Source organism: Bos grunniens, chromosome 29 (assembly GCF_055505025.1).
Source record: "Bos grunniens cultivar Pamir isolate PY7600 chromosome 29, Bosgru_T2T1.0, whole genome shotgun sequence".
NCBI lineage: Eukaryota > Metazoa > Chordata > Mammalia > Artiodactyla > Bovidae > Bos > Bos grunniens.
Genome location: NC_141193.1, coordinates 26,722,814 through 26,750,033, shown reverse-complemented (window position 1 = coordinate 26,750,033; position 27,220 = coordinate 26,722,814). Strand labels below are relative to the sequence as shown.

Here is a 27,220-nt window from a genome sequence, read left to right as displayed (position 1 = left end):
TTATTCTGATGTTTATCACTATACTAATTTAGCTTTTTATGAAAATTTAAAGGCAAAAGCTTTTGTGTATTTGGCTTTCTCCCCTCCTTTTTCATGAATGTTCTATTCATGAAATTCATCCATGTCATAGTGTACAGCCAAGATCCCATTTTTCTCCCCACTGATGTATATTACTTCATAAATATACTGCACCATTTATCCATTCTACTACTGATGAATGTCTGGCTTACTCCTAGTCTAGGTTTCCAGAAACAATGCTGCAACAGAGTTCTTGTATAGGTCTTTTTGGTGAACATATGAACACATGTCTAAGTGTGAAAACGTGAAGCACAGTGCAAGCATGTGTTTAGCCTTGGTAGCTATAGCAGAAAGCTGAGTTTTGCAGAAACAATGTAGGCTAACACCTTTGCCTCATCACTCTTACGCATTTCTTAGAATACTGTTGTTAGTATGATTGTTTAAAAAGATCGGACTATGAAAAAACTTCAAACATATACACGATTATAGAACCTGAGCACCTATCACCTATATACAACAGTGACCAATATTTGGCACGTTTGCTCCATATACTCTCCCTCTGCTTCCCCCTTTGTTGCTCAACTATCTTGAAGCAAATGCCTGACACGTCATTTCTCCCTTACCTGTGTACATCTCTAAAAAATATGAACATTTCCTTATATAACTACAATACCTTTATCACATTTAACTAAATTTTCAATAATTCCTTGGTATTATCTAATATCCACAAAGTGAACTTTAACATCTATCTCCCCCATTAATGCCTCATGAAGAGAAGAGTTGCTTTTTCTGGCTTATTACTATATTCCCAATGCCGTGTAGCTCTTAACACATCCTACTACTCAAAAACCAGTTCATGGAAATAGATTTAAGTATTCTCAACATCATCTAAGCCTAACTCCAAAGGTTCACAGAGAGAACAGGAAGTTCAGGACCAGGCTCTAGACTGTATGGTCATTCATTAAAGTAGAAACCTAAAACTGACTGTAGAGGTGGCATCTCATTATAAATGCTCTCCCTCTAAGACATAAAACTTACTTAATGAAGCCTGTTAAAATATATAGCAGATGTCCCATTAAAATCTATGATGCAAGTTCAAGACAAATCTTACTATTTTGAAGCAGTGCAGATGTGTTTTAATAATTAGTTTCTTTAGCTGATTAGCTCTGCTGGGTCAAAATTAGGTCAATTTGCACCCAAAAGTACTAAGAACTGATTCAATACCAAGGAATGAGTTTAAAATTAGTAGGCTTCAAGTGTCAGGAATTTTTCAAAAGCTTTAAAAGAAGACTTAAAGAATACAATTGCAAATAAATGGGCTCATTTTCATGTTTCTTCTTAAACCATTAGAAAAATTTAAAGCTTAATTAAAACATAAAATGAAATCAAGGAGTACCATGAGTACTCCTTGAGAACCATGAAAGTTTGAATGGCAAACATTTTAAAGTTTCTTTTATAACATCTATATTATCCTTAAAAAACTGTAACTCAAGACCTGTTCTAAGTACCAGTGACTCTTAAATATGTTTCTACTGTTTATCAAGTATATCATACTTTTTTAAAATAGAAAAAAAAAAAGAACTGAGAGATAACACATAATTCAGTTTCAGTTAACTTTTATTTCATAAAATTCTACTTTTCCTAACTTAAAATCGTAAATACCGTAACTTTAAAAAAATTTTTTATTTACTCTTCCTAACTTAAAAAAAAAAAAAGTTAAATAAGCAGACACAGATTTATCTTCCAGATTTTTAAAGATTTATCTTTAAAAACCCAAGGTTTTTAAAACAAAGCTTTCAGGGACTTCTCTTTCCAGTGTACAAAAGACCCTCTTCTCAATCTGATATAGCTACTACAACAAAACACTGAGTAAATGGAACAACTATATTTTTCAACCATCAAAGAGCTTTGGATACAAATAAGTAAAAGTAAGGGATTAGCACTTCCTAGTCGAGCAAACAGTTGCTTTCACCTGAGAGCATCTATCCAATGCAGGGGCAAAGAAGCAAAAATGTCACGGCATAGCAACCTTGCTGGTTCAAGGAAAAACCAACCAATTTTTAATGTCCAAGTCTGGGATAGTATGGTGCAGTGGCTTCTGGAAAATTCTCAAAGGCTTGGCTAGTCCTCTCTGCAAGCTAAGAAAGCTGATGAAGCTGGTGCTTATACTAGAAAGTAGGAAGAGAGAGGTTTTCTTGTGGTGTTTAGATCACAAAGCCAAAATCATCTGCAACCACACGGTTCACGGGCACCATTAGCATGGTCTTGCTATTCAGCTCTCTTGTTATTCCACAAACTCTTGTCCAGGAAGATGAGGCAGTTTGTTTCAGGTACCTCAAGAAAATCCATGTATATGAACAATAACCCTGTTTCCAACTAACCCTGACAGTAAAATACCCTCTTCTCAAACAGAAGGCTCAACTACACTGTTAACTCTTCAAAACTCAAGCTGAAACCCAACCATTACTATGTCTATGGTCAACCAAAAAAAAAGCACAATGTGAAAGTTGCTGCTGCTAAGTCACTTCAGTCGTGTCTGACTCTGTGCGACCCCACAGACAGCAGCCCACCAGGCTCCCCCGTCCCTGGGATTCTCCAGGCAAGAACACTGGAGTGGGTTGCCATTTCCTTCTCCAATGCATGAAAGTGAAAAGTGAAAGTGAAGTCGCTCAGTTGTGTCCGACTCTTAGCGACCCTATGGACTACAGCCTACCAGGCTCCTCCATCCATGGGATTTTCCAGACAAGAGTATCGGAGTGGGGTGCCACTGCCTTCTCCTGTGAGAGTTGTGAGTTATCTTATTTGGGGCAAAATGAGGACTAAAGCCCAGGAGACAGCATCTTAAGACAGCTCTGAGGAATTGCTTTGAAGAGATGGGGTGGGGAGGGTTAGTGCAACCTGTCATTTTGGTGAAGGGGGACATGTGCAGTCAAGGACACATTTGGGCAGAGGGTTGCTGCTAGTCACGAGAAAGCTGTTGCTAGCCATGAGGAACAGATGTCTCCTTCAATGATTTTAGTGCTTCTCTAGATAAGAGGGATGCAAGCAACTGGTCTCATAAAATCTTACCAAAATATCTATCTGCACACCCCTGTTTTTCCCAGAGCACGGAGGGCATCATTCCACTCTGAACTCTTTTTATAGAGTGTTAAAGGTCAGCGACTGCAGTAGCTAGTGACCTTGAGGAGGCAGAAGGCAATTGACAATTTTTGACTGGCATCATGAACCATGCCAAACCCAGAGCAGAACCTTTCCTCTCCCCTCTAATCCCTTGCTCTGAAATGAGAGATCCTTCAAAAATCAGATCTCCTAAACCTTACAAATATCCTGATTTTGTTCTCCTCCCTGAAGTCAGTTTCATTTTGATGGTCTTTCTATGAAGTTGGAAAAAGGCAGAAGTCTAATTTTATGCTCAAGACCAAGTAAATTAACTGCAGTGGAATCTAGACCCAATCAAGCTCAACTTCAGATAAGATAAAAGGGATCAGGTCCTCAGAGTAGCTACCAGACAGAGGTAAGTAAAGGTCCTTCTAGGTGAAAATATTAGATAAGTCTGTACTATCTTTTAACTTGTGTTGGTCAAAAAGTTGGTTCAGATTTTTCTATGTGATCTTATGAAAAAAACTAGAGCAAAGTTTTTGGCCAACCGAACACAATGACTAGCATAAAATACAAAGGTATGAAAAATGAGAAGAAACAGGAAAATCTGACCCACAGTCAAAAGAAAAAGCAATAGAAGTACAATCACAGGCAGCTCATAGAATCAGTAAACAGGTCTTAAAAGAATTATTATATATATGTTAAGCAATTAAGATAAAAAGATTAACCAAAGTGGTTAGAAAGACAAAATATAACTCAAAAAAATCAAAATAAGAATGCTAGAACTAAAAAACATGATATTTAAAATGAAAATATTTATTGGTGACCTTAGCAATAGAAAGAATACAGATAAAGAAAAGACTAGCGAATTAAAAATTAGGTGAACAAAAATTATCCCAAAGTCAAGTTATTACATGGCTACCGTACCTCAGCTTTCTATCAGTCTTTTCATCCTTGGAAACAGAATAGACTTTCTTATTTAAAATACAAATCTTTTTTTTTTTTTGAGGGGGCAATGATCTTTATCTTTCTTTGTCATGAAATCTTGGCTATAAAATCTGATCACCAACTGTAACTTTTCCATCAGAAAAATACCTCACTTCTGAGCCCCCAAACTCAGACCACCCTATTCATCCCTCTATATTACTATCTTCACTTTTCATACTAAAATCTAGTCAGTCAGTACCTGCCTCCTCTCCCTTAAGTGTCTTTTCAGGATACAGGAGAGATTTTTTGGTTGTTGTTATCTGTGACCAAACATTTCAAACAAGTATCTGGCACATGGTCAGCATTTCATATTTGTTTAACAAACTGAAATATCTGTTGATACAAAATTTTACATTGTTATAAAGATTTTAAAAAGTTACATTAAAAACCAAATAGCTCTCAAATGCCACTGAACTCTTGCACTTTGATAAAATTCAAAATAAAGACTTTATTGTAAGAGATCATTAAATCCAAAATAAAGGTTACTAAATCCAAATATTTAAAAAGTCTGATTTTTTAAATTTAATCCACTGTTTTATGTTTAACAAGTGCAGTAAAAAAATGGCTGGAAAAATATTCTTCTTTAAATGAGGTTTAAAATCATATTAAGGAAAGTTTATACAAACTGAACATTATTCTAGTCCATGCCAATATAGAGGTAGAATAAAAGAAAGCATAATGCTAAAATTAAGATGTAAAAATGATCGCTTTAAGAGATGATGCATTAAATAAAAAATCTTTACATGTCAAAGACATTATGTATGTGAGCATGTATAACTAGCTTAAGTATTTTCATTTTTAAGGTATAAACAACTCATTTTTATATGAAAGGAACTATGAGAAGTCATTTAATGTATACCCAGGATTAGGAAAAAGGATGCTTTTCTGTATCTTTATGGAGCTTATTCAAACCGATATCAATATAAATGCTGCTAGAATACAGAGTAAGAGAACATCACACAATTATATAAATGGCATTAAAAAATAAACCTTAACTCACAAGATAAAACACACTGGTTCTAAATTATATAGCCTTAAATCATTTGCTTCTGAACACCTATGAAATTTCCATGAAAATAATGGACTTTATTGTTCATTTACTGCAAGGTTAGACAAGCTGATATGATAGGAAGTCAGTTGCTAACTAAAGCTGCATTCAGTTCAGTTCAGTCTCTCAGTCGTGTCCAACTCTTTGCGACCCTATGAATCACAGCACACCAGGCCTCCCTGTCCATCGAGTCAGTGATGCCATCCAGCCATCTCATCCTCTGTCATCCCCTTCTCCTCCTTGCCCCCAATCCCTCCCAGCATCAAAGTCTTTTCCAATGAGTCAACTCTTCGCATGAGGTGGCCAAAGTACTGGAGTTTCAGCTTTAGCTGAAACTTTGGATTTCCTTCCAAAGAAATCCCAGGGCTGATCTCCTTCAGAATGGACTGGTTGGATCTCCTTGCAGTCCAAGGGACTCTCAAGAGCCTTCTCCAACACCACAGTTCAAAAGCATCAATTCTTTGGCACTCAGCTTTCTTCACAGTCCAACTCTCACAGCCACATGACCACTGGAAAAACCATAGCCTTGACTAGACAGACCTTTGTTGGCAAAGTAATGTCTCTGCTTTTGAATATGCTATCTAGGTTGGTCATAACTTTTCTTCCAAGGAGTAAGCGTCTGTTAATTTCATGGCTGCAGTCACCATCTGCAGTGATTTTGGAGCCCCCCAAAATAAACTCTGACACTGTTTTCCCATCTATTTCCCATGAAGTGATGGGGCCAGATGCCATGATCTTCGTTTTCTGAATGTTTAGCTTTATGGGCTTAACTACTCAGAGAAATTCTCTATCTTATTTTTTAGCTACGCATTCAGGTTTCAAGCACAGGAAAGAAAGCGTTTAATGTATTTAAAGGTTTGTACTTAGCAATACAAAACTCGGTACCTTTCTCTTAACTCTAAGAAAAGCACACCTTTTCCTCCCAGAGCAACTTTCTCCACAAAATCGGGTACCTTTTTCTTCACTAAGAAAGCCATACCTCTTCCTCCCCAGAGTAACTTTTTCCATCTCTTTACCAGACATTGCTTTTTATTTCCCATATTTTTAATTAATTCTTCTGATTATGTAACAGAATAACTAAATTCCAATTAGGCACTCATCCTCTCTTAATACCTTTATTAATGGATTATTACCAAGTAACCAGGCAAATAATCTAAAAAGTAGCCTTGAAGACTAGGCTTGCAGAGTAGCTCCAGACAGTTGTTAAGTGAAGAGGTTAAGGAGTTGGCACTCTGTCAAAGAGCAAATGCTAAATGCCAGGCTGGATGAAGCATAAGCTGGAATCAAGATTGCCAGAGAAATACCAATAACCTCAGATATGCAGATGATACCACCCTTATGGCAGAAAGCAAAGAGGAACAAAGGAGCCTCTTAATGAAGGTGAAAAGGAGAATGAAATAGCTGGCTTAAAACAACATTCAAAAAACTAAGATTATGGCATCTCGTCCCATCTCATAGCAAGTAGATGGGGAAACAATGGAAACAGTGACAGACTTTATTTTCTTGGGCTCTAAAATTACTGTAGACTGTAACTGCAGCCATGACATTTAAAGACTCTTACTCCCTGGAAGAAGAGCTATGACAAACCTAGACAGCGTATTAAGACAGCATATTAAAAAGCAGAGATATCACTTTAATGACAAGGGTCCATATAGTCAAAGTTAAGGTTTATGCACTAGTCTCATATGGATATGAGACTTGGACCATAAAGAAGGATAAGCACCAAAGAAGTGATGCTTTCAAATTGTGCTGTTGGAGAAGGCTTTTGAGAGTCCCTTGGATTGCAAGGAGATCCAAGCAGTCCATCCTAAAAGAAATCAGTCCTGAATATTCATTGGAAGGACTGATGCTGAAGCTGAAGCCCCGATACTTTGGCCACCCGATGTGAAGAGCCGACTCATTGGAAAAGACCCTGATGCTGGGAAAGATTGAAGGCAGGAGGGGAAGGGGATGCAAGAGGACGAGAAGGCTGGATGGCATCACTGATGCAATGGACATGAGTTTGAACAAGCTCTGGGAGATGGTGAAGGACAGGGAAGCCTGGTGTGCTGCAGTCCATGGGGTGGCAAAAGTCGGATACGACTGAGTGACTAAACAACGACAACAGCAAAAGAGCCAAAGATACCTGGAGTAGATACGGGTGGATGGTTGAGATTCACAAACAATAAAAATGCAATACAAGCATTAGGCCATAAAATCTCACTCAAGTCAGGTTCATGTTAGAGTAACATACTTGGAAGCAAAGGCGGGTTTTACGAAATGTACGTGATTAATCAAACAACTATAAGCTTACTCTGACAGCGTAAAGAAAAGATTTTTCTAAGATATACTTTTTCTTTGCTGCAAAGAGGATGGACTATGGGGCTTATTGTAGCCTATGAGTCTGTCAGTCCTACCCCGGATAAAGAGCACACTGTGATCATACACATTCTCTTCCCTCTCCCTCTCAACAACTGCTAGACTACTAGCTGGGAATAAGATTTTTCAAACCTGTTTCAAATAGAGAACATGCAACCTCCTGTCTTTCACACCTGGAAGAACTCATAACGTTTCTCAATGTTCCTTTAATAGTTTGTATGATCCCACTATGAAAGTTTCTTTGGGTTAGGAAAGAGTAAGTGTATTGCTCAAAATATTACAGTGATTTATCTTTTTCTTCACCCATAAAATGGGAATATTAGTATCCATGTAAACTAGTCATTATGCAAACTAAATGAAATAATGCTTTTAAAGTGATTAGCACATTGCCTGACATACAAATGTTCAATGCCTGCTGGATATTATCACCATCAAAGATAATTTATATTGACTATTTGACCACATAGTATCAGAGGAGTTAGCATAAACGCTGAGTACTAAACTTTTTTTCTTCAAAATTTGGCACGCAACCAATAAATATGATTTAAGACTATACATTCCTCTCAAGGTGAGTTACAGAACTATGTTATTTAGCAGTGTGATCACACACATACGGGTCCCTTCCAATCTCCTGCCACCTTTCTCTCAAACTCTGGGCCAGTCTCAATCCAGACTTTTACATTACAATCATTCAGGCAAGTTGGGAATAAAAATGTAATTCTAAATGGTTCTTCACAGATATGGAACTCCAAATGTACAAGGACAAATGCAGTAACACCTATTTGACACATTATTTTTCAACATAAACATTTTGATTACAATCTTTGGATTAAACAGACTACCAGTTTTTTCCCTTTTTTCATTCTATTTTACTCTTTTAAATATACAAAATAAAACTAAGATCATCAAAGGATAAATACAATTTCTTTTAACATAAAGCTTCTTTCTTGTGCTCTATCCCAAATAACAATAGAAATAATTCTATATAGGTATCTCCTGCTTTTCAAAAGTTCACTTTACACCATCTCCCTTTTAAAAAAGACCTACGTTACTATGTTTTCCCTAACAGAAATAAATTTGAAGAGGATTTTTGCTTTTACAAAAAACGGTGAAAAGCAAAAGTAGCATTCAGTGTTTGTTCTGGAGAGAGTGCCACACTTCTTTCCCAGGATTTACACTAGGCATCTCAGCATCAAGCCACCAGAGCTATGAATTGCATCTACACTTTATACCAATTTAGCTTATGCATCTTTAGCAAGATGTGGTTCTAAGGTAGCTTTCTTTGCTTTACACCACTTCAGTTTACAAAAAGTTTCACAGAACACTCTACTTTCAGATAGCAAGGGAACCCAGCTTATGTGTTATGATACTTTCTCCAGCCTAACACTTCTGTGGCTAAAAGTATTTTCCAAGACTTTCTGTAACTAGGGTACAACATAATCTGCATTCAGCTATGTAGAGGTGTTGAATAAAGATTTGTAAGGAGGAACTGGACAGCATGAGTTGGGTGGTGGGTAGAGGACAGGAACAGAATGGTAGTGAAGTGGTTATGCATCTGGGGCTGTCAGTGGTGGTACCTCAGTGGGCCAGGGGTACTGGGGCTTATTGGGCCTGCAGTGGGGAAGACAGCTTTTGTAGCAGGCCAGTTCTAAGGTGGTGTGGTTCTATAAGTTGTTTCTGGAAGTTCAAAATGTAGCCTATCCTTTAGCTCTGCCACTGTGTCTGGAAATCCTTTTATTTTCTTTAGCAAATTCTTTCTGCTTGAACAAGCTTATCTGGATTCCGTTGTCTGAAACTAAGAACCTCAACCCATACCCAGAAAATAAAAAACATTTCAATAAACTCATATAAATAAAGTTCAAAAATATGCACAACTAAAAACAAACACAGTCTTGAGGTCTTCACCAGTTTCATATTTGCTCTACTTTGATTTGTGTGGAGATCACTGCAAGTAGATTTGAAATAATATTATTTAATAGTAGTGGTAATACAACAAGTAACTTCTAAGAGTTACTTTATAGATCAATGGCCATTAATCAAGGTCTCTTTTAGACAGTCTCTCTTCAGCAAGCAGTGTAGGCAAAGTTGGACAGTCAAATGTAAATCAATGAAATTAGAACATATCCTCACACCATACTCAAAAATAAACTGAAAACGGCTTAAAGATTTAAACATAAGACATGACCCCATAAAACCAGAAGGGAATATAGGCAAGATATTCTCTCACATAAATTGTACCACTGTTTTCTTAGGGCAGTCTCCCAAGGCAATAGAAGTAAAAGGAAAAATAAACAAATGGGACCTAATCAAACATAAGCTTTTGCACAGCAAAGGAAACCATAAGCAAAAGAAAACACAACCTACAGACTGGGAGGAAAGATGACCACCACCACCACCACCACCACCACCACCAAGGGACTAATATCCAAACTATACAACAGCTCATGCAACTCAGGAACAAAAAACAACTCAACCAAAAAAGGGGCAGAAGACCTAAATAAACGACCTAAATAAGGACCTAAATTTCTCCAAAGAACAAATACAGATGGCCGACAGGCACATGAAAAGATGCTCAATATCACTAATTACTAAAGGAATGTAAATCAAATCTCAGTCGGTGAAGAGTCTACCTGCAATGCAGGTGCCCTGGGTTTGATCCCTGCGTTGGGAAGATCCCCTGGAGAAGGGAACGAGTACACACTCCAGAATTCTCGCCTGGAGAATTCCATGGACAGAGGAGGCTGGTGGGCTCAGTCCATGGGGTCACAAAGAGTCGGACATGACTGAATGACTAACTTTCACTTTTCAAACCAAAACTACAACAAGGTACCACCTCACACCAGTCAGAATGGTCACCATTAAAAATCAACAAATAACAAATGCTGGAGAGGGTGTGGAGAAAAGGGAATCCTCCTACATTGTTGGTGGGAATGTACATTGGTATAGCTACTATGGAAAGCCATATGGAGGTTGCTAAAAAAACTAAAAATAGAGCTACCATGTGATTCAGCAATCCCACTCCTAGGCACATATCTAGAAAAAACTATAACTCAAAAAGATACACGTACCCCTATGTTCATAATAGCACTATTCATAATAACCGAAACATGAAAGCAACCTAAATGTTAACAGATGAATGGATAAAAAAGATGAGGTACAGATATACACAACGGAATACTCCTTAGCCATAGAAAAAGAATGAGATAATGCCATTTGCAGCAACAAGGATGGACCCAGAGATGATCGTACTAACTGAAGTAAGTCAGAGGACAAACATAATATGACAGCAATTGTATGTGGAATCTAAAATATGACACAAATGAAATTACCTACAAAACAGAAACAGACCCATGGATACAGAGAACAGACTGTGGTTTGGTGTAGTGGGGAGGGATGGAGTGGGTGGTTGGGATTAGCAGATGCAAAGTATTATATACAGAAGGGATAAACAAGGTCCTACTGTATACCACAGGGAACTATATTCAATATTGTATAATAAACCATAATGAAAAAGAGTATGAAAAAGAATGTATATATATGTATAACTGAATCACTCTGCTGTACAGCAGAAATTAACACATTTGTAAATCAACCACACTTTAATATTTTTTTTAAAACCGAGATCATTTTTAACACTCAAGGATTATGAATATCAAAACACAGAGTAAGTCTAGGAGTTAAAGGCTGTAGTCTGTAATTTCAACTGACCAAATAACTTCAGTTTCTATTAATAAAAAGCAGAATTAGAAAGTCTGGGATAAACAAATGGGAAAAATGAAATTTTGCTTTTCACCAATTAAATACATTAATATAATGGGTGCTTAACAATCATAAGTCTGGGATTTAGATATTTTTTTAAACTATAAAACCAACTTTGATGAAAAAAAGACTTTCTCATAACATCAAAGAATAGCTAAAACATTTTTGGATATAAAATAATTATTGGCTCAAAATGAACTGAAAAAACTCTTAAAGAAATCATATAATCTTTGTACGTTGATCTGAGCAAAGTATTTAAAAGAATCAGGTTGAAGAGTCAAAGTTTACATGACCATAATCTGTTTCACAGTTTCTGACGATACGGTTTTCAATAAAATTTTTCATTTTGAAGATATAGTTAGTATTTTTTAAACCATGTAATTAAATTTTAAGATGATAAAAATATACCTATAATACCTATGTAAATTTATACGTTGGTAAGGAAAGGTCCACATTTTGTTAACATTCTAAGTCTCCTGGTAAAGGTATATACTGTAAACTTAGTGTTAATACACATTTAGAAATTATTTAAGAAAAATTAATGTATTTTAGTAATAACATTTCTGGATACATTGTAGGTGTTTTCACATGTTGTATCTCACTAATCTATATAATTAGTCTTCAACACAGAAAGAATAACCATTTTTCTTAAAGTAGTTAATTAGTCTGCAGTACTTATTACCTAGGTAAGCTGAACAAAGTAACAAACTATGGAGTGGCAGAACCAAATGTGAATCTAGATTTGTCTAACTTTTCTAAAACATCTACTTATTTCTATTAGAGCAGGCTGAATCTTTCAAGACAGGTACACCATCAGTTTCTTCATTATTTTTCTCACAGGAATATAAAATATTATACCAAATGATCATCTTATTTCCATCTAAATTGAGTGTTAAGAGTCAGTGAGAGGAGCAGGGCATTTCACTTTTATCTATGAAGATAAAGTTGAGTGTTCTCCATTAATTATATAAGTAACAGTGAAGAGTTTATAAAGAAATATCACTATGTAAACATGGTTTCCTAATACTCTCTCTTCTCAACTTTCTGAAGTCTACTGACTTATTAAAACAGATCTATTCAACAGACAGATTCGATAGACTGTCAAAGGCAATAGTCTTTTTCATTTATCACAAGTCTGGTAATTAATTCATTAGCCTGCCAATCAACCACACTACTAGAGAGATTTGTGAAAGTAGAATGAAACAGCTTACCGTGCACAATGATGTCTCTGTGATTTTTAGGGTAAAATCTGAAGAAAATTCCAAATCTGAGACAGATGTCGTATGACAATCTATATGCTACCCATGAAAAAAAAAGAGTAGAGGGAAGGATTTAGTAAAAATAGTAAAAACAAAATCAGAAACACATAAATATTTCTTTTTATGCAAAAAAATTACTGTAAACCAATGCTTTGCAAACTTTAATCACCCACACTCCACTTTGGGGATTATTTCTAAACTTAAGGGCTACTAGCACTAATATATAATTATATCTTCTTTTAATCAAATTAGTATTTTTTACTTAGACTTGTTATATGAATAATATGTATCAAATCATGGCTCTGTTGTGCTAAAGTTTTTTCTAAGATAGATTAAGATACTCTCAAATAAAAAGTGTTTTCCTTGTTCCAACCAAAATCATTTTGTAAACCACCAGTAGTACACATTCACAATAAATTATGTGGTAAGTCAATCTTTTTTGTAGGAAATGCCAACTTGAAAACATATGCTATTTAGAAGAACAAGATGTTTTAGAATTCATTTTTGTAAGTGCATTTGAAGTTTGTTAGACATTAAGAACAACCATAACAATTCCAAACAATGAACAAAATCAACTATGAAGATTCACTTCAGGGAAAAAAATGGCCAAATATCCTTATTTTCCTGTTCTGTCCTAGTTCAAAGCTTTCTCCATTTCACTATGGAGAGTAGATGGACTTGGGTACAGCAGTGTGACCAAAGGATGCTGCGCTGTGAAGGCTGTCATTGGCATTTGGCTGACCATGAATAGGTTGTAACACAGTGAACACAATTCACACGACTACTTGAGGCATGACTCTATTTTAAACAGTGAGAAAATTTTAAAGAAGCTACATTGTGGTTGCCTTTTATTTATAACAGGATTAGGGAATACAGAACAGGCAACATTTACCTAAACAAACAAAAAGAAAAAGGATATGTATACTTTTTAAACACCTTGGTTTATCAGTCCTAAATTTTCTATTTCAACTATCTTATTTACCCATAGCATTTTGGGGAATTAAGCCAAGAAATAACTAGAAAGAGAAATTAGCACCACGACACGGGACCCTTCTCTTTCTGTTCCATCTTAAGACTGAATTGGCTATAACCATACACCCTTCCCTGAGTGGAAGAATCCAAATAGATCCTTTACACTCAGTGTACCAGGGCACTGAACAGTCCTATAGTCATTAACCATGCTATATTTTTTTTTCTTAAATGAACGCAATTTTAATCAGCTTGTTTTCTTGTTGAAAAACTTTACATATTAAGACTTTATCCACTTAAGAAAATTAATGAACTTTTACTGAGTATCTACTGAATATTTTGTGCCAAGAATAATTATTGATACTATGAAAGTAACAGTGTGACTAAAAAGAGACAGTGTTCTGAATTTAATACTAAACAAGCTATATTTATTTAATTATACAATTGAAATAGATAAATTAAGGAGTCTTTCACCAAAACCAACAGTACTATCACTAACGGCAAAATTACTCAACCTATGCAAATTCGACATAGCAAATTGTCAATAAAACTAGAGATTAACATGGTGAAAAATATAAAATTTAAAACAGCAGGGTTTTAGTCTCATGGACATAGTCACTATAATTACTTAATCTGAACGGAGGAAATCTGAATGAGAAGTTAAACTGTGTGAAACATACATGAATGAATAACCTGGCTGTAAATAAGAAGCTTAGAACTAAGGGCAGGAGGTGGTGGCAAAGCAGAAATGACACTACAACAGGACTTTCTGCCTTTACTAAGTCAATGATTCAAGCCTTCAGTGTAAGAAACTTTACTACATAAAGAGAAGTGATTCCAAACGCATGGCACAGTCAACTGGTAAATATTATGACATCAAGTTGCTTTAATTAAAATGAAGAATGATTAGTTTTGAAGACCCATACTTAAAATCAATTCATTAATTTGAAATACTAACCTCATAAATGAAAAATAATAAAAAGCCACATCGTTAAAGAAAATTAGGTAAGTACCCACCTTAACACTACAGGCGTCTGAAATAAGTGTCTTTGGATCTAAAATATCCACCACAGCCTCCGGAATGACTGCCTTCTTCATGCAGGACATGTTGAAGCCATAGACGTCATCCCAAAAAGCAATTCTATCAGCATGCTTATTCATATCACTTACTGCCACAAGGCTGATAGTGCAAATATCAGGGTAGACTGTAACAAATAAAACACCCAACAATTTAGTGTTATCTGCCTTTATAACAAAATATAATCATTAGGCTAAACAGAAATACCAAATCCAAAGTAGAGATTACTAGCAATTGATTACTAGCAATGGAGGGTAGTAAGATTAAAATAAGGATTTCAATGATGAGCTCCTATTCAAATTATTTTAAAAGGATGACACAATCTTGAAATTATTAATATTAAACATGCTAACTGTAAAGAGGTACTAGATTTTTACCTTATATGTTCTTTTGAAACGTGTAAAGACAAGTCATTTCTAAAGATGTTATGTGACATGTAAAGAAAATTATGGGACAGAATTTTATAGTTGTGCAGGAGACCAGTTCATATTACCCTCTCTTATTTATTATAAAAGGTAAATATTTATGAGCACTAAATATGTGCCAGTAAGTTACTCTAATTTACAGACTGTGGATACATGACCCTACTCAAACTTACATTTATATAATTTTGACAAATAAACTGACAATTATTTGTGATGTAATAAATACTAAGAAAGGGGAAGCATAAGGTACTAAGAGACCTAAAGAAAAAAAAAAAAAAAAAAACCCAGCTAACTCAGGTTTGTTTATGGCAGGGAAACAAATTATTACGATGAGAGCTGAAGAACAAGTAAGTTTGGAATGTTTGGGGGGGAGGGGGAAGATATGTTCTAGATAGGGTGGGCAGTGGGCACCTAGGGACATAGTACACTCCAACTTGAGAGGAATAAGTAAGGAATACTAAGCTACAAAGCTAAGTAAAACCAAAAAAAATAAAGCCAGGGCTGAGTAAACCACATTAATAAACTGGACTTTATTCTGAGAATAAGGATAAGCCAGTGAAAAATTTTCTGAGGAAGCACCTGGTCAAATTTTGGTTTCAGAAAAGCCACCTGGAGTGCAATGTGGAGAATAAATGGTAGGAAGCAAGACTTAAAGAGGCACTTGTAATAATTCAGCTGATCTGAAGCAGAGTGACAGCTGTGGGAATGGAAATGAGGAGATACAGTCAAGGTAAGTTTAGGAGGCAGAACTTACAGACTATAAGACAGGCTGGCTAAGAAAGCGAGAAAACAGGAAAGAGGCAAGGACGACACGATTTATACTTAGTGACTCGGCAAACTATGGTACTAACCAGGGAAACAGCAAATAAAATAAGGGCAGATTCAAGAGGAATATGGGAGTTTAATGCTTAGACAAATAGGTAAAAATATCCAAATACCAGCTGACACATAGGCCTGGATCACAAAAGAGGTGATCTGGATTCAATACCAAGAGAGTAAGTGTTAAGAGAGGTAGGGGAATAGTGTGTTCAGAGAGACTCTCTTCTTTTTTTTTAGTTTTGGCTGTTCTGGTCTTCATTGCTGTGTGTAGTTTCGGAGAACAGAGGCTACTCTCTAGTTGTGGTGAGTGGGCTTCTCACGGTGGGGGCCTCTTTTGTTGCACAGCATGAGCTCTAGCTCAGCAGTTGTGGCGCATGGACTTAGTAGCTCCATGGCATGTACGATCTTCTCGGATAAGGGAATGAACCTGTGTCCTTTGCATTGCCAGGGGGATTCTTTACTACTGAGCCACCAGGGAAGCTGAGAGAAACCCTCTTCTAGTAACAAGTAAAAGTCTACAGCACAAAAATTTTAAAACAATACTGATGCTTTTTGGACTAACAATAAAATTAACTTTGTCCTTCAAATGTCAACATTTAGGGAATTTGCGAATTAAAATATAAAGTACACATTACTGTATCAACACACTGAAAGCAAGTACATGTGTGCCACAGAAACAAAAGAAATAATTTCACTATTATTAACTTGGCCTTCAGACTTAAACATCAGAGAAAAAACCTCCTTCCTCCAAACTTTCTCTCCACAGCTGTAGGAATTTTATTATTCAATGACAGCAGTACTAAATTATCTTCTAAATAAAGCCCATGATAAGATCTGTTGACAACAAAGCAACTGCTTCTTCCAAACCTGACATCTGAGATACCCAGAAACAAAAACCTGGTGCTATGATACTGATATGTTTCCCAAGTCTTGTCTAAAGCAGCAAGTGAGTCAGGTGTGACAGCTCCCCCGGGCTGGAGTTGACTGCTGGGTAACCTGGATTACTTCTATTTTCCTCTTCCTCCACTAATGTGGTAAGCCTCTTGACTTGTGTTTAAATTTCTGACTGATATAAATTCTTCAAAGTAAAAGATATGCTACTGCAAACGGTGATTCAGCAAGAGTTATCTGCTATAGGAAAGGTATGCATGTTTAGTTTCTGAACCAGGTCCTTATGATAAGGAACACTGAAGAAGAAATAGAAGCAACTTTAGATATCTGGGTCAGGAAGATCCCCTGGAGAAGGAAATGGCATCCCACTCCAGTATTCTCGCCTGGAGAATGCCATGGACTGAGAAGACCGGTAGGCTATAGTCCATGGGGCTGCAAGAGCTGGACACAACCTAGCAACTAAACCAAAACCAAGTTTTTTATGTACACTTTGTCAGACTTAATATGACCATCACAGAAGCTTTCCAACATTATGTCCTGTAGTTTCACCCTTAAAGAGGAACATAATAGATCAGGGGTCAAAAAACATTTTATATAAAGTGACTGTATTAGGTTTTGTAAGCTATATGGTCTTTACTGAAACTATTAATCTCTGGTGTGCTATGATGTAAAAGCCCCACAGATAATTATAAATACATGAGCATGGCTATTTTCTAATAAAACTTTATCTACAAAAATTAGCAGGACACTAGCTATCAGTTCAGTTCAGTCCCTCACTCATTTCCAACTCTCTGCAAACCCATGGACTGCAGTCCTGCACACCAGGCTTCCCTGTCCATCATCACCAACTCCCGGAGCTTGCTCAAAATCATGTCCATTGAGTCAGTGATGCCATCCAACCGTCTCATTCTCTGTCATCCCCTTCTTCTCCCACCTTCAATCTTTCCCAGCATCAGGGTATTATCAAATGACTCAGTTCTTCGCATCAGGTGGCCAAAGTATTGGAGTTTCAGCTTCAGCATCAGTCCTTCCAATGAATATTCAGGACTGATCTCCTTTAGAATGGACTGGTTGGATCTCCTTGCAGTCCAAGGGACTCTCAAGAGTCTTCTCCAACACCACAGTTCAAAAGCATCAATTCTTCGGTGCTCAGCTTTCTTCATAATCCAACTCTCACACCCATACATGACTACTGGAAACACCACAGCTTTGACTAGACGGACCTTTGTTACAGGCAAAGTAATGTCTCTGCTTTTTAACATGCTCTCTAGGTTGGTCATAACTTTTCTTCCAAGGAGCAAGAGTCTTACGGATATTCCTAATACAGATGAGGCAGTGTATAATTCTTCGATTTTAGAATATTATTAAAAATCTAGTGGACTTAAAATACTATCTAGCCTTTTCTAGAAATGTCCAAAATCAGGCACTGAATCAAGTAATATGATGTACTCATTAGTAATAGCATTAAGAAATAAGGATAACTTTCCCACTGTTTTTATAAGGAAAAACTCAGTTACTAAACTAATTAAAAAGCAATTCTGATATTAGAGAAATGCAAATCAAAACTACAATGAGGTATCACCTCACACTAGTCAGAATGACCATCATTAAAGATTCTACAAATGATAAATTCTGGAGTGGATGTGGAGAGAAGGGAACCCTCTTGCTACTGGTGGGAATATAAATTGATACAGTCACTATGGAGAACAGTATGGAGATTCCTTAAACAACTAGGAATAGAACTACCGTATGACACAAAAATCCCACTACTGGGCATATACCCTGAGAAAACCATAACTGAAAAAGATGCAAGTACCCAAATGTTTGTGGCAGCACTTTTTACAACAGCCAGTACATGGAAGCAACCTAGATGTCCATCGACAGATGCATCTTACAGAAATCGTGGTGTGTGTGTGTGTGTGTGTGCGTGTGTGTGTGTGTAATGGAATATTACTCAACTATAAAAAAGAACACATTAGAGTCAATCCTAATGAGGTGGTTGAACCTAGCCTATTATACAGAGTAAAGTAAGTCAGAAAGACATTGTATATTAACACATGCGTATGGAATCTAGAAAGACAGTACTGATGAACCTATCTGCAGGGCAGCAAGGGAGACAGAGACATAGGGAACAGACTTGTGGACGCAGCTGGAGAAAGAGAGGGTGGGACGAATCGAGAGAACAGCATGGAAACATATATATCACCATATGTAAAATAGATAGCAAGTGGGAATTTGCTGTGTGACACAGGAGCTCAACTCAGTGCTCAGGGACAACCCAGAGATGTGGGATGGAGAGGGAGATGGAAGGGGAGTTGAGGAGGGAGGGGATATATGTATATCTGGGGCCGATTCATGTTGATGTATGGCAAAAACCAACACAATACTGTAAAGCCATTATTCTCCAATTTAAAAAAATTGCTCACACAATTAGCAGATTATAGGAAGTAACAATAACATATTTTAACTGTTAAACAATTTAAAAAATATGTTGGTAATAAGAAGAAACAGACTAAAGAGGAATATGATTTAATTTTTTGAAGTTTATTTTTCAAGCTAATTAACGAATATATTTCACAAAGATATAAAAAATCATGGCCTCTGTATGTGTTAGAATTTAGAAATAAGTTTTTATCTTTCAGTTAGTAAGATATATGAATATTCATGAAAGACCTACTATCAGTGCTATAGGTCAATTTGATTCTTTATCCACCTCCTCACAGCTGGCTAACATTTTGGGCCACCTGCCAGAATCCTGACTAACCCTTTACCTTCACATTCTGACACATTTGTCATCTGATTTTTGTCAGATGGAAGCATAATTGAATAATTATTCCCTCTTGTAGGTGAAATTAACAAAGCACTGACTGGACAAAAGCCTTCTCTTAGCAGACCATTTATAAATTCATGGCTTTGACATCTGTGTCCTTCTCGATTCATTGCCCAGAATTCATTTGTCACTAGAACAGCTCACATGGTGAACAGATAAAGATGGGAACTCCTTTATCCCTTAGAAATGCCTCACAAACTTTTGAACACTAAAGGATAAGACTGAGACGCATGAAGAAACTACTCCTAGTAAACACTAGCATCATTGTTTGTATGTAAGTAACCAGAGAAGGAAAAGGTTTATAACAAAAAGGAGATAATAAATAAGTCAATATAGACTGTTCTTTTCACAGTATATGAACCACATAGAGGAAAACTTCAGTGAAATAATAGTCAATGATAAAATGACTATCATACATCAAGGAAAATGTACTACTAGGTAACTACATCATCAAATTATCGCAGAGTTTTAAAACATTAATTTCAATTTATATAATAAGGTTATCTTAAAAATCAACTGTTTATTTGGAAATTGCAACTTTTCTCATCATTAACTTATAATAAATACTGACTGGGTCCACTCTAAAGCTTAGCTAGGCTAAATTGTGGCTGTAATATACACTGAAAAAATTATACTAAAAAAGGTAGAAAATGACAGTACTGCAATATCACTGAACAAAACCAAAATAATAAATGTGGGCAAAATGAATCTGAAGATGAGGAAGTACACAGTGAATTATGGAAATACTGAAGGAAACCTCTAAGCACTATGACACAGACTCAGTGACTGATTATACTGAGATAAGTTATGTAAAAGTACTAGACAAAAGACAGGTGAAAATGCCTAAACTGATTGCAAACTTTTATAATGTATAAACTTAACATGAATCTCATGTTTATCAGCTAAAACTCAGGAGTGGAATTAACTTTTATTGAGCAACTACTTTATGTCAAGCACCTCATTTAGACTTTTGACTGATTCTATAAAGCTAGATTATAATCTTCATTTTTAAGATAAGGAACCTGAAGTTCAAAGGAATAAAGTAACTTTCCAAAATTACTGTTAATCAGCTAACTAGGTAACTAGTCATCTGATGAAGCAGGAATTTAATTCGAGGTCTGACTGCAAAATTTTGTGCTTTCCATTATTCATGATGCCACATTTTGTGCTTTTCAAACAGAGAAAAAGTAAAGAGGAACTCAACGGCCCTAATGAGCCCCTGTTGGAAAAGAATGAGGAAAGAGAAAAGTGTTGAGGAAGATTAGAGATAATAAAAACTTCAGGGCAAAGTGAGGAAAATGGGAATGTTCTGCCTTACCCATTCCATCTGAGTAAAGGAATAAGGTGATAAAGCAAAAAGAGACACTAAAAAGGAGAGCAACCAAGCAGAAATGGGGGAGGAGTCAATACACTCTAGAGTTCAGCTTGCAAGGGAAAGGCATTTGTAAACCTGGAACTCATAACAGAGGCAATTTCTTATTAGCATAGACCAGGATTCCAATGTATGTATCTGCCACTCTGTTCTGCTGCCCTCTTCTGAACTGTGCATGAGATTTCCTGTTATGAGACAGATCTGCTTTCTTTTACAGAAGCTGAAAATGAGAAAAAGTTGCTTTCCCTCCTTTGCAAGTTAGGCACGAGTCCATGACTGAGGCTCCACTAATGATACACACCTAAATCTCTGCCTACTTTTCAGAGGCAGCAATACCTACTACTGTGTATTGTTGCTGTTTACTTGCTAAATCATGTCAGACTCTGCAATCCCATGCACAGTAGCCCTCCAGGCTCCTCTGTCCATGGGATTACCCAGGCAAGAATACTGGAGTGGGATGCCACTTCCTTCTCCAGGGCATCTTTCCGACCCTGGGACCCAACCTGAGTCTCCTGCTAGGCAGGCGGATTCTTTACCACTGAACCACCACGGAAGTCCACTACTGTGTACACCGTAAATAAATTTGAAAAACAGGATGATTCCCCAAGTTTTGGGTCAAAAGTATCTGATGTGGTTTTTGGTTCCAAAGTATCCGGAATTCTAATAAAAGGTCCCAGACATTGTGATGGTCTGTCAAGGTCAGGAAATGACGACTTAGGAAACGGCTGTCTTAAAACTCTGCTTTGCATAAACAAAGTTCTCAACTTGATAATCCTGACAATTTATAAATTAGAGAAGCGGTATACTGAGAAGGACCTCATAAGGAAGTTGAGTTTTGTTCTGACTGTATGAGAGGGGAAGAAAACTTTCATTTTCCTTGTAATGAAAGGCAATGAAAATAACATTCTTTTCCAATACCAGAGAAGATGTCTCCTTTAATGGGCCTCTACATTTCTACCCAACATTATAATTTTACAAAACCGTTACCAGTTCTGAGGATATTTCAAAGAAACAAATTATTTCTTCATGCTCCAACAGTATTAATTAGTCCAATTCTCGAGGATGCGAACTCTGATTACGACTAAAAGTGGAGTCTTCTAGGCTTCTACAGATAAATTTACTATTTTCCCTTTTATAATGAGAAGATATTTCATGGGGGAGATTCTCAGAAACAAACAACTTAAGTATGCCATTCTTAACCAAATTTTCAGATTGTTTACGTATTTTATATACATCAACCTTTTCAGTAGCTATGAAGATGGGCATGATTTTGCTCCTTAGTGCTAAGCCCTATTTTTATGAATAATTATATATTTTGCCCATATTCCCTTTTGTTAGGTATCAATAATGTAACTGTATTTTCCTCTTTGCTTGAGTATCTTTTTTTTGTCCTGACTTTTCTATGTAATTTTGTTTTAAGTGTACCACAGAATCAGGGTTTCTCTTGTGTTCCAACGTAAAAATTTTTTTCTTTTATAAATTAGTTTAGTCCATGTACATTATTGATATGAAAACTTTTCTTGTTCCTATCATGTTACTCTGTATCTACAGTTTTTGTTTTATTGTTTTTTAAGCAGTTCAACTGCACAGTCTTTTTCCTTTTTTCTTAAATATTCTTTTATTTACGAAGTCTGCCTTTTTTGTGCTAATAGCTAACTTTATAATTACAACCTTACAGAATATCTTCTGTTTCTCTTTTTAATAGTATTTACTAATCTCCTATCACGAGTAATGATAAACAGTGTATTTACTTGGTTCTTCCCTTTCCTTTCCACTTCTTAATCACCCAATTATTTTTTAGTTATAGAGAGATACATTGATAATACTAACAAAAATTACAGAAGTGGGCATAAAGTTAGTACATAGCTTTATTTTTCAAAACAGCTAGAAATCATATTATATCATGATTCATTTGACCTGACGGAGGTAATACTGCTTCATTTTTTTTTAAGTCAATTCTACTGAGGTAAAATTTATATGCAGTAAAACTCACTCTCTTTGCCCTTTTCGGTGTATAATCCTATGTGATTTGATAAATACTCCAGTTATACAATCACCACCACAATCAAGACACAGACAGGACTGATGACCACAAGCCTCACCATTCAATTTTAATCAACAGTATCATTTTAACATTACCTTTGTAGTACTAAATGTACTTATAATGCTATGATGTGAGTTGTCATTTTTAAATGACATAAAACAGCCAACCCTTGAACAATGAAATAATGAATTACATAAATTCCTATTAAAGATAAATCTGTGTAGGTATTTTGACACTTTTAGTGTATAAAACATTTATATCTATGCTTCAATCCTAAAATATACACTGGTTTTCAAATTCAGTTCAGTTGCTCAGTCCTGTCCGATTCTTCGCTTAATTTCTTGTAAAAATATGCACTGGTCATGACCTAACATTTTCCTGGTGTTCCTCCTGAGTTTTTGGTTGGTTGAATGTAAAAACACTACGTTTCTGATATACAATTGGTAAACTGATAATAAGCAGAAAGTAGTAAACCCACTTTCAGTAACTTTACAAAACTTAAAAAAAATTATTTTATTTTTAATTATTTTATTTGGCCTCACCACATGGCATGTGGAATCTTAGTTCCCCAACCGAGGACTGAACAAGGGAACAAGGCAGTGAATGCACCGCGTCAGCCTAACCACTGGACTGCCAGGGAATCCCCACCAAGTTTTATTAGTGATAACAGCAGAAAATGAACACCTCTAAAGTACTGTGGATTACTTGGTGACTAGGAGAGTGACTACTTAAGCTATTGGCTGACTATGTTTTATGAAGGCCTTGCCATTATATATAAAGTGAGACACAAATTGAACTAAGATTCCTGTAAAAATAAATTGTGGTCCCTTCATGCTTATATAGTCTTCAATAGTCTGTTTCTCATAATTCAGTTATTCTTTCTTAAATCTTTACACTACTAATAGCTTACTAAATCTTTCATTAAGAAAAACATAAAACTCTTATTTGCAATAAAAGAATGAGCATCTAGATGACCAATGATATTCATCAAAGCATGCTCAAATACACAAAATAGGCTAAACCACTTCATGTTACTCATTTCTGTCTTTTCCTACTTTTTTAATTCTGTTGACAAGTAACATTCAATAGCACCACTGATGCAGTTGAATGCTGACCTCTCTTTAATACACCCCTAGAATATCTGAGTGCTAAAAGCAGCTATATAAAAATATGGAAAGAGATAGATTTATGTGTCTCTACTTTATCCCTCCGATGATGGAAAATAGCTCTGCCACTGTTTCAGCTACAACCTCTTTATTCACATGGCTGTAAGTTCTTAATGAATTTCATCAAGAATTCAATTTAAATGTATTAAACTGCTGTCAGTCCCTCAGTAAGATCAATGAACACCACTCAGGGAGGTATGGAAACAGTTTTCTGAATCTTCCCCTGAAACAACTTCAAGGCAAGAATGAGATTCAATAAAATGCACTTTAGTAAAGAAACAACAAGGAACAGTCAATAGAACATGAATACTAGAGTCTGGCAGATCTGTGTTTAGAAAAACAAGTTCAAGGCTTGGATATTTAAATGTACCATCCAGGACATCTATGTTTCTAAAATCTCAAAGGGCTGTTGTGACGATTATATGTAATACAATAAATAAAGGTAGACTGTATTATTTGGCTGCTAGTAGACAAAAGTAGCGGAGAAGGCAAGGGCACCCCACTCCAGTACTCTTGCCTGGAAAATCCCATGGACGGAGGAGCCTCGTAGGCAGCAGTCCATGGGGTCATACAGAGTCGGACACGACTGAGTGACTTCACTTTCACTTTTCACTTTCATGCATTGGAGAAGGAAATGGCAACCCACTCCAGTGTTCTTGCCTGGAGAATCCCAGGGATCGGGAAGCCTGGTGGTTTGCTGTCTATGGGGTCGCAGAGAGTCGGACACGACTGAAGTGACTTAGCAGCAGCAGACAAAAGTAGATAATATTAGTTTCTAGTCATTAAATATAGTTGTCATAAAAAAAACACTGCAATTATTACAAGATATAGCCAATTATTACAGGGTAAAATATATCTAAAACATTCTAGCCATATTCATGTCACAGATCAGAAACATATCTTGCAATGGTTGCAGAAAATACAGCGATAAAATGAGAGCATTCTGCAAAAGAAAGGCAATCCACTTAAATGCTATTATAAAAAGACCTCAATTGTCCTGGAGAATTTTCTGTGCATTTTCTGTTTTGGCCTTACTGATTTTTACTGCCAAAGTAATTTCATAGAACACGAATGCGCAGGAGGCATACGTACGCTCAAGTGCTTTTATGGTATCAGTTCAAAATGTATCCTCCTTTTCATCTACTTTTATATAGCAGTTTTATCAACTATACTCTGACCACAGAAATGACTTACTAATTCTAAAGCTTTGAGAAAGGGAAGGTCCAGGGAAAGGTGAGTGAAGGGAGACAGATGCTATTCAACTCAGTTTTAATGATTCAATGCAATAAACATGTATTATGATCTATCTATAGTCCAGGAGCTGTAGAGCTCAGTAGAAAGCCAAAGATGAGCAAAACATAATCCTGAGGACACTCTATTTGTATACAGCTGTTTACAGCAGAAAGCCTATAAAACACAAATCTCACCAAGTATGCAGATAATGTGAGTGAAAGTTCACTACAGACATGAAAAGGAAGCCTTCCACATTTATTGGGATCTATTTAAAAATACTGACTGGTATGCGGTGCTTTATAAATTTAACAGAAACCAATATTTAAATGTTCCTGTTAAATCACAGAGAAGACAGGTTTATACATTTAGTGAAGTCATGGAAAATTTGCTACCAAAGTGAATGATTTCCAACCTAGTATGAAACATTCTTTTGGGGAAAAACAACAACTAAATGTCATAAAAACAAACAAATCAAAAGACTCAAGTGTTCACGAGAATAGCATTAACTTGGGAGTCCTGCATATCTTATATTAATACAATGTTCTACTACCAACAGTACACTAAACAAATGTCTTAAAGCTTCCTCTAATGGAAACATCTTTCATCTCTATTGGGAACTTTCTCAGTCATGCATAGTTTATTTGAAATCCAAAGGTTCATTTGGTTCTGCCAGACTAAAATTAGATTACTAAAACTAGAATTTTATACTCACCCGATCCTCCTTTTGCCAAGTATTTGTTCTTTGCATAAAGGACAGAATCTAACATAGACTCAAAGAGAAGAAAATAGCCCTATATAAATAAAAAGGAAAAAGTGGTTTTCAGAAATGTGCAATATCATAAGCAGATAACTTTAAATATCTAGGCTAGTATTTCAGCAAAAAATAATTTTTTGTCTCTACCATATAATAGTCTTCAAAGTTTGAAATTACCTTTTGCAGGAAATTCCCCATGTAATAATTAAATCAAGCCAGGGTACTAAGTGGATCGAGAATGTTTATTACAGTAGAATGTAATGAACCTTCTCTACCTGTGCTTCCACTTCCTAGACTATTGTTTCTTCCCCATTAAAAGCAAAGTTTCACATAGAAATTGCTAATGTATTGTATAACTTCCTGGAATACTGCAGTATGAATCTAGACCAATTGTTCTATTTGCCCCCAGAGAACATTTTTGATTGTCACAACTATTTAGGAGGTAAACATCCTTTACTGATAAACATCTTTTACTGACACAGGATGGCCCCCCAAATAAACAAATGTCTGATCTCAAATGTCTATAGGGTTAAGGCTGAGAAACTGGTCTAGAATATCTTTTCCCAAAGTTATTTTCTGCCCAAAGACATTCTCTTTGAAGAGTTTTTTTTAAAAAAAAGAGGGCAGGGGACTTTTAATCAAAGAGGTGAGGAAGATCAGATGTTCTATTCTCCTCGGAGAGATTTATAATGCACAACAGCACATTAACAAGTTCTGAAAAGTGTTACAGTGAAGAGTATGGCTGAACATATTTTAAATAAGTATTGTCCCCTTTCTGACTAGAGACCTTTCTTTTCCTATGTAACATATATCAACATCTTGCACAACTCTGTTGTCTGAAACACACTGCGTGAAACTTGGCTCCAGTGCACTCCAGATTCTGGAGAACACCGCTGACTCCTTCACCAAAAAAGGATAATCACATATATATGCGTTAGAATACTGTATTTATGTTTTATATATGTGATTATCCTTTTTTGGTGAAGGAGTCAGCGGTGTTCTCCAGAATCTGGAGTGCACTGGAGCCAAGTTTCACGCAGTGTGTTTCAGACAACAGAGTTGTGCAAGATGTGTATTCTAACGCATATATATGGAATTTAGAAAGATGGTA

At 36.1% G+C, this 27,220-nt stretch overlaps 1 protein-coding gene across 5 annotated transcripts in view; it reads right to left on the bottom strand.

Moving 5' to 3' along the window:
• The window catches only part of PRMT3 (protein arginine methyltransferase 3), a 123,313-nt gene that overhangs the window by 34,578 nt on the left and 61,515 nt on the right, over positions 1-27,220 (bottom strand). For 3 of the 5 annotated variants that reach the window (XM_086385533.1, XM_086385536.1, XM_086385535.1), the window contains 3 exons: positions 26,068-26,146; positions 14,515-14,702; positions 12,481-12,567 (listed from right to left, as the gene is read on the bottom strand). In XM_086385533.1, coding sequence (XP_086241659.1) covers positions 12,481-12,567; positions 14,515-14,702; positions 26,068-26,146 — 354 coding nt within the window. Of the gene's footprint in view, positions 1-12,480; positions 12,568-14,514; positions 14,703-22,504; positions 24,861-26,067; positions 26,147-27,220 lie in introns of those variants that run through there. The other 2 variants (XR_015158058.1, XM_086385534.1) reach the window with 2 other exon arrangements.